The 9,107-nt window shown below is 31.8% G+C and overlaps 1 protein-coding gene and 1 long non-coding RNA gene across 5 annotated transcripts; both read right to left on the bottom strand.

Annotated features, from left to right (window-relative positions):
- Positions 1-1,227: 1,227 nt before the first annotated feature.
- LOC110007372 (uncharacterized) lies at positions 1,228-5,747 on the bottom strand. 4 transcript variants are annotated; one of them, XR_016045458.1, is made up of 5 exons: positions 5,684-5,747; positions 2,882-2,926; positions 2,166-2,242; positions 1,937-2,017; positions 1,228-1,835 (listed from the first exon to the last, which is right to left on the bottom strand). It is a non-coding gene; the product is annotated as an uncharacterized LOC110007372 (long non-coding RNA). The 4 variants fall into 4 exon arrangements; XR_016045459.1 differs by having other exon boundaries at positions 1,228-1,802; XR_016045457.1 differs by lacking the exon at positions 2,166-2,242 and having other exon boundaries at positions 1,228-1,802.
- LOC148779645 (transmembrane 9 superfamily member 11-like) lies at positions 3,158-5,747 on the bottom strand. The gene has a single exon (XM_088853139.1). It carries the CDS (start codon positions 5,422-5,424, stop codon positions 3,451-3,453), a length of 1,974 nt encoding a protein of 657 aa, XP_088709265.1. The 5' UTR covers positions 5,425-5,747; the 3' UTR covers positions 3,158-3,450.
- Positions 5,748-9,107: the final 3,360 nt, after the last annotated feature.

The following is a 9,107-nucleotide window of genomic DNA, read 5'->3' as shown; positions in this document are numbered from 1 at the left end:
ACATTCTACAAATTACTTTGAATAAAATAAAGACAACTTTTCATAAAGATAAAGTCAAATAATAAAATTACGGCTCATGCCAAACAACAAATAATTCATTATCAAGAATAATTTACATTATCTGATAACGAGTACATCAAAATAGACCCTAAAACTTAAGGTCCAACAAATTCCCTAAGCAAGGGTTTGATCATTGGAGTAAGTGTACATCAACTCTTCAAAAACCATTACATATGCTCTAGTTTTGGAGCTCCAAATTTACATATGAGGCGGAAATGGATATGAGTAAATTTTAAATGTGTTATGGGGTCCTAAAAACCTTGAAAACCTAGGCGAGCTTAAAATGCTAGCCGTGTTTCAAAATCCGGCAATTTTTTATGTGGATCGCCAATCTGGATGGGACTTACTATGAGTCACAAGCTCGCTCCCCCCAAAATCCCTCTCATTTTTTCTTTTTTTAGCTTATCTAGTCTCTTTAGGTCTTTTTCTAAATTCACATCACATAAACTTCTATTTTAATTTTATTTTATTTTTATTTTTTGATATTTTGTTAGATCACCAATTTGAACCAATCCCGATCCAACCATCCAACACAAAAATGTGGGTGAACGATCTGCTCCACTGATCCTTTAAGACAGTGTTAGCCACGTTACCCGTATGTGCTGAAGCTTCTCAGTGGTTGAATGCATAAAAAGAAAGAACAATGTTTCCGTAAGAATCAATGTTTCCCTGAGTTCTATCATTGCGTTCTTATGCTAATTTTGCGCTCTTTGTTATGATTTTCTGACTATTTCATGATTATTAAGGGATCCAGTTTGCAAATTATTTGTCTATTATTATATTTTTCTGCTTCTTCCCCAGAGAGAGAAGATAAAAAAAGGAAATAAGTTCTTGGTACAATTCATTTTAGAGATAGAAGAGACCCCAACAAATCAAAACACAAAGGTAAGTTTGTATAAAAGAAATGGAGAAAAAAAAGTCGTTCATTTTAGGTAGAGAAAGCTCGAAAGAAATGGACACAACAAATTATTTATTTTAAGTAGAGAAAGCCCTTTTGTCTCATGGAGATCTAAAATAGCTACCCATTTCTCAAAAGAGTAGTAGTACCACTTGTGACTTAGCTACCGGTCTCGATTTCCATTCCTACTATCCGTTAATGTTCAAAAACTACTAACGGTTTACAAATTGCTACCAACTACTAACCGTTAATGTTTAAAAAAAAAGAAAGACAAAGAAGTGGTTACTGCACTTGTGTAACACAAAACATGATTACACACCCTCAAACGTATTCATACTCCAAACTAATATGTACTATGTTCAGGTAGAGTGAACCATAGACCAGGCACACATGGTACATAGCTAACGACATGGAGATCCACCGGCCATTCAAAATCTCGGACAATTGAGATTGACAGTACCCATATGAATGTACCTTGGGGATTCTCCACAGTTCCTCACTGGGAATCAGTGTAAGAAACTCATCCGAGTTGCCTCACACTCGAGCTCTGCTGATACGAGAACACCTCCAGAATAGGGAGTATATACGACATGCATACACTGCTTGAGCGATCACTCTAACACGCTAGTACTCGGGTGAGTACTGTACAAGATGACAATTTAAAAGCAGGCAGAAATCTGCCCTCTTTTTTTTTTTTTGACATGGTTACATAAGAATGGAACTTGAGACGTTGAACGCCTAGCACTCTACCATCTTGACCCAAGGTCGTTTCCTCATCTGCCCTCCTTTTTTATCTTCAGTAGGCCTTTAATCCAGGGATTGAGAGAGTTGTAGCACGTAGACGCTTCATTTAAAATATGGAAATTACTCTACGAAACTAACATGTATAGCAAACACAGGAGTCAAAAATCTTTTTTGAAGTATCTTGTCTTTGCTAAAAAGGCCCTAAATATATCAGGGGAAAGAATAGACCACCACCTTTGGAGGTACCGCAATTTTGTGCCTGTTAGTTGAGCAGGCCAAACCAGTAGGTCATATCGAAACATAGCTTAAAGCTCTCTATGGAATGAAGTAAAGAAACAATTCATGTTCAAGATTCAGTCAAAGAAAAGAACGTCTATAGAGAGAGCATCAAATCTGATTAGTAATGCACCAAATAAAGCATGCACAAACTTCAAATGTTAGAACTGGGAAGAAAGGCACATACATAGTAAGATTTGCCCAGAACTTTCAGCATCCTTAATCCTAAACATTCAAACTTTCATCTTTTTTAAAATTGAAGGCCTGTTCAAATGCAGCAAATAGAAACTCCATAGCTTTTTTGGGTAGATAATAGAAACTCCATAGCTAAGAGTGAATATCCCAATTTCATGGAAAAATCTTGAAAACATAAGAAGATTCTGGTGAATGATATGTTCCTTGATGTCAAACAAGTTTGCCCCTACTATTTTGCTTTGTTCTTGCAATTTTTTTAAAAATAGATTGAAACTGAAATGTAGGCATATGTTTATGGCAATATTTAAGTCTCTAAAAAAAAAAAAAAAAAGATTTGATACGAGTTGTTAACGGCACCAAAAAATCAAAGGTCATGGAAAATTAAATTAAAGATTATTTAGGGTAAGTTCTTAACTTTCTTCACCATTTGTTATAATCTCTTAGATCTTTAAAAATAGATTGAAACTGAAATGTAGGCATATGTTTATGGCAATATTTAAGTCTCTAAAAAAAAAAAAAAAAAGATTTGATACGAGTTGTTAACGGCACCAAAAAATCAAAGGTCATGGAAAATTAAATTAAAGATTATTTAGGGTAAGTTCTTAACTTTCTTCACCATTTGTTATAATCTCTTAGATCTTTCATATTGTTTAGTTTTCCTAAGAAATCATCAAAAAATGACATTTAGAATATGTCATGACAATTAACCTTGGCAAGGGACTCCGAATGAGATTTCTCAGTACGTCACTTGACCTGTTACATAATCATCGTGATCGTAAGTTCATAAAAGCAAATTTATCAAAATACCCATAAGAGATACATTATTTAGAATTTTACACATTTGCAACTATTCCAACTCATGATCATTTGTCTTTCTATTGGTATTTTGAAATTAAATCAAACCATATGTGTAAAATGCTAACATTTTGATATATTTCCTGTTCATAAAAGAGGATTACAGTGCATAATGGAAGCATCTGAAGGTAGTACAAAAAATATTCAACTCTATTGCCATCAATGGAATGTCAAAGCATCTATGGCCCAATAGCCATAACAAGCTGATTCATGGAACATATATGAAAAAAATTACAAAATACTCTAACCAAGTCTGGTTCTTCAAACTCTAAGAAAATAAATCTAAGAAAACAACATAGAATGATATAGTGAAGGAAAACATGAAATGAAAGAAAGATATCCTACTTCTCACAACAAAGAGACCCAGTAAATGATGCTGGTTCTTCGATGAATATTTCTCAGAGCCTCCTCAAAGTTTTGAATCAATCAAGCTTGACAGAGGAGAATAAGTAATGCACGAACCAGAAAGATGATAAGAACCCAACAGTTCCAGTTGCCAACATAACAGCTAAAGTCATGAAAAGAGAGTAACCCAGATATAGGGCTGCTGAAACGGGGCCACTCAAACTGTGGAGATCAAAAACCAGGTAATTGACTGAATACAAAAAGATATAGATAGCAACTGAACCAGAAGAGAAAAAGGCCTTCCACCACCATTGCCAATCCTCCACACAAAGGTGCATATAGGTCAAGACCAGAGAAACCTCAGCACAAACCACCACAAGAAGGACCAAAACAATTAGAAGGAACCCAAACACATAGTAGACATGGCCAAGCCACAGGCTTGACATAATGAAGAAGAGCTCGATGAAGAGGGTTCCAAAAGGAAGGGTCCCAGCCCCTAAAACCAATAGCCAAGAGGGGTATTTTTGGGGTGGGATCTCTCTTGGGATCTGATTAGTCCTAACTGGGTACTCAATTGGGGCAGCTCTTGCTCCAAAATATCCCCCGACTAAAGTCAGAGGAACAGAGATGCAAAACCAGAGCAAAATCAACACAACAAATAGTGAGAAGGGAATTGCACCGGTGCTATGACTACCCCATAAGAGGAAATTCAGAGTAGTGAGAATAAGAAAGGCAATACCAGGAAAGAAACAAGCCACTCTCCAAGAAACAGATAACCAACCCTTGTGATCCCCACTATTGATGGTCCTCCAAAGTCTAACAGCTACATAACCAGCTGCTACACCAAGAACCATATAGAAAAATAGCATACCAGTGATGAGAGTTCCTCTCGAGGCTGGAGACATGAAACCAAATGCAGCAAAGAGTATGGTAACAACCCCCATTCCCAAAATTTGAACCCCATTACCCACCATTACACAGAGGAGGTTAGGATGAGGTGGGGCTCTAAAGACATCTCCCACTACAAGCTTCCAACCACTTAGCTCCTCGTTCATTTGGGCTTGAGCCTCCTTATCAAGCTCTTCATACCTGGTTAGATCTCGACGAACTGTCCGTAAAAAGATAACAAGCACAATTCCTGCTAAAAATGCTACCACCATTAGAGAATTGAGGATCGAGAACCAATGGACTCTCGCCCCCTCCATTTTCAAATAAGCATCCCATCTCGAAGGCCACTTTATATCGCTCTCCACAAAGGAAACCTCATAAGAGAAGATTACAGGCTGACCTTCCTTGAGAGCAACAGAGAGAGTTGCAGGGTCACAATTGATCGGAGAAGAAAACTTATCATAAGTCTTCAAATTCTTGGCTGAATCTCCAACATGTTGACAGCTACAAGGAACCACTTCGAACCCAACAACCATGAAACCAGGAACTGAATCTCCATTCTTTTGAGAATTAGGTATCATCTCCACTGCATCTCCAGTGCCCATAACCCTGGCCACACTGGGATCTTCATACTTATGAATCAAGACTTTCAATTTCAGGTGGTTAAACAAGTAATGCACATTGTGGTACTGGTACCCAACTGGGTAACCAGTCCATCTTACATTAAACCCATCTCTCTGTGCATATCGAATAGCAGGGAGGTTCTCAAGAATGAGATTTACCTGATAAAGCTCATCAATCCTTTTCTTCAAAAGCTTCACATCATCTTTTGACAAAGGATTGGTAGCACAGAGAAAGATATCAGATTCATTGGTGTTCATCTTGAATCGATATGGGGAATTCTCGATTCGGTCCCCCATTAAAAGCTCCCCAAGATTCTCTGCACTGTCCTTGATCCCATCAAGAGGCTTGCAGAAAGGAAGGCTATAATAACTATAAGGAAGCTCTGTTTCAACGGAGGTGAGAGAATTCACCTTAACCCATAGCTCACCCCCTTTGAGGTATTTGTGGGGATAACTTCCAGGTAAATAGAAAGCCTCAGAGATACAAACCAATAAACAGAGACACAAAACCCATGACCCAACAGAAGTTACAAAACCCATCTCAGAAAAACCAGAATGAATCTCTGAGAAAGAGATTGGGGGCCTCAATTATCAGATCCAGATGATAAATTCGAAGATAAAGAAGACCCAAAAACCTAAAAAGCAACTTGGATTGATTTCACAGATGTGTATCAAAATGGAGAGTGATGGAGCATGGTTAGGCCATGAAAAGAGCAGAAAAACCAGAGATCTGAAAACTAAACCAGAGAATAGATCTACTGATTTTGAGCAAAAAAGAAGGGAGTGGCGAAGTTCTTACCTCTTTCTTTAACAGAAGAATGTCGTGCTCACGTTTATCGCTCAAGCCCTGTGAGAGAGAGAGAGAGAGAGAGAGAGACGCAACCGATTTCTTTGGTGCTAAGTGTTTTATCGATCTCTTTAGAAATCGCTATTCATGTCGCGAGTAGACCTATGCCTTTTCAAAAGTCCACATTACCTCATACAACTGGGGAAATGACATTAACATACGATTCACAAACAAACAAGCCATTTGCCATGAGCCCATGACTAAGAGCAGAAAGCACAAAAATAAAATAAAATGGAGTGTAATGAGAAAAGGTTGAGTTTCCATAAGGTTGCAATCTTAAACAATCCTATTAATGCGTACCTCCAAAGTAAGTTTATCGTAATATATAATTTTGGTGTAAATAATTTTTAAGATTACTTGAAAAGCTATTTTTATCTATAATTATACAATTTTAAATTTAAAAATTAGTTAAAATCAAGTAGATTTATGAAAAGCTAAAAAATAGATAGTCTAAATGATATGTTGCAAGATGCACTAATTCTGAGACTCAAACTTCTTTTTTATATATATATATACATATATCTCGATGTCGAGATGATCAAGTAGAGGTTTTTCAACATTAAAACAATCTTTTTCCAATAGATTTTTTAAGTGCAACTTTAATTTTACATTTTAAGGTTGAACCTTATATAAACTTTTTCTAAAATGTGTTGTTGGAGTATAATAGAAGGCACTATAACAAAAAAGGTACTTCTACTGAAGATTTAAGGATTTCAATTCTTGTAATTTTTATATTACTAAGGAAAGTGTAGATTAAAAACTCATTAGAATAAATTATTCTGACGTTGGAAAACCCTATGATTGAAGAGGATTTCAAATAAAATGAAATAAAATAGATCTCAAGGCCCATTGGCAAATACCCCGTGGCTTCATAATATAAATAATTTACTAGTAATATGCACGTTGTATGTGATATTTAATATTAATCACTTCAATATATTTATCATTGAATTTTTTTAATAAAACATGGTATATTAGAAAGGGAGAATTTAATGTATTTATCTTCATAATTGAATATTTATTAATTAACACGGATCCATTTAACATGTAATTAAAATAATGAAGATGACCTAAATAAATAATTTAAATTAAATAAATAAAATAATAAATAAATTTATGCAGGGTCCTACTAATGCTAATATCCAATATATTAGTTTAAGACATTAGATCCTATTAATATCTATATCTAATATATTAGTCCCTTAAGGCATACTCAATAAGCATTAACCTTAATATAAACAAAAGAGTAATAAGAATTTATATATATATATATATATATATATATATATATATATATATATATATATATATATATATATATATATATATATATATATATATATATATTGATCAAGAATAAGAGAGGGGGGAGAGATTTAAAGGAAAAGAGACTCTGAGAGACAATGAATAAAAGAGTGAGTGAGATATTTACGGGTGAGGCGTAAGATTAACATATATTTCTTTCCTTAACCCACATGTTTCCTATTAAAAATAGACATGAAAAATAGTAACTTGAGTGATGTAATCTCTTTTATTTAGTCATTAATAAAACTTTTGAATATTTGTCAAAAAAATAAAAAATGCATACGTATTAATGAGGAATGGTAATTTTCAATAAGTTGTGTTTTTTCTATTGCATTAACTTAAGAAATATAAAATTTATTTAAAAAGCATGATCATAGGAAATAATTCAGATATAATATTTGTCATAAAAAAAGACTAAATGCGACCAAAAGATTTACAATATTATTTTAAATAGAAGAATCAAGAGGGACGTAGTGAAAATGAAAAATAGTAAGAAAAAGTTAGAGGAGATGGGATCACAATATATCAATTTTGAATATTTTTTAATAATTCAAAATTTATAGTTAAAAAATAAAAAATATTCAAGTATATCAAAAAACAAAGAATTAAATTTCATATATGCTGAATCACATTAAAAAAATATATAGTGATATCATTAAAAAACCAATGTAATGTTAAAATAGTCATAAAAACTTTTAAAATATAAAAATTATAGTTAAAATGCGCAAAGGCCAAAATTGAGTAGAAATAAAATTATTCTTTTATTTTATTTTATTTCTATTATTAATATTAATATTATTATAAAAATAAAATAATAAAAAAAATGAATTATAAAAATTATGATTTTTATTAAAATAAAATAACAAGAGCAAATTATTATTATTATTATATTTTTATTCTATAAGGTAAGGCCATTGATCTTGAATACTAAAGAAAAATAATCTAAAAATAAAATAATAAAAAAAAGAAATTATAAAAATTATGATTTTTATTAAAATAAAACAATAAGAGTAAATTATTATTATTATTATTATTATTATTATTATTATTATTATTATTATTATTATTATTATTATTATTGTCCTATAAGCTAAAGCCCATTGATCTTAAATACTAAAGAAAAAATATTATTTTACTTTTTGATTCTTAAGTTAAATGATAAATCAACTTTGTTTCTATCTTAATTTTGCCCTTAAATTTTGTCTCATAATAAGGAGTTCAAAAGATGCAATAATACACCTAGAAAATAGTAAAAGAAATCTATTACTATCATAAAAAAAACTGTTGTAATGTTAAAATATTCATAAAATACTAAAATACAACAAAATGCAGTTAAAATCATAGAAAGTTAAATTGAGATAGAAACAAAATTGATATAATCAAATATAAGACTCAAGGGAAAAAAAACACTTTTTTTCATTAGCATTTAAGATTCATGGGCTTTACCTTATACGATAAAAATGACTTATAAAATAAAAATAGTATTTTATAATAGAGGCATAATACAACTAGAAAATAGCAAGAGAAAGCTAGAATAGACAATAACATAAATAAATAACTTATAGACAATAAAAATAAAAAAATAATAAAAATAAAATAAAAATTTTATTAATAATAAGTAATAATATGGATTATTTTATTACTATGTTCAAATTTATAATAAAAAAATTTGAACTATTCAAGAATCTAAATCTTTAGTTTTTTTAATCTAATTGAGTTTCACCCCCTGTGATAGAGAGATCAAACCACTTATTTTCTATAAGAAAAAAAAATCATATTACAATTTGAAAAATATACTACTATTTTTATTACTATATTCACATTTATAATAAAAAATTAAAACTATTCAAAAATCTATATCCTTAGTTTTTTTTTATTCTAATTGAGTTTCACGCCTTGGGAGAGAGAGAACAAACCACTTATTTTCCATATGTAAAAAATTCATATTACAAATTAAAAAAATACTACAGATAGAGACAAACATCGTACCTTCTATTTTTCTCTTAGGAAAATATTTTCGAGCAAAAAACTCATTGTGAGAGACCAGTAAAGAAATGAACTTGAGAGAGAG

The sequence above is a fragment of the Amborella trichopoda genome, chromosome 12 (genome assembly GCF_054954075.1).
Source record: "Amborella trichopoda isolate Santa Cruz 75 chromosome 12, AtrichopodaSantaCruz75HAP2 v2.0, whole genome shotgun sequence".
Lineage (NCBI taxonomy): Eukaryota > Viridiplantae > Streptophyta > Magnoliopsida > Amborellales > Amborellaceae > Amborella > Amborella trichopoda.
The sequence above is the reverse complement of the archived record's forward strand: the minus strand, read 5'-3'. Positions and strand labels throughout refer to the sequence as shown.

What these genes read in the sequence shown, in the direction of transcription:
- LOC148779645 (XM_088853139.1), bottom strand. Translation starts at nt 5,424, where the DNA reads ATGGGTTTTGTAACTTCTGTTGGGTCATGGGTTTTGTGTCTCTGTTTA.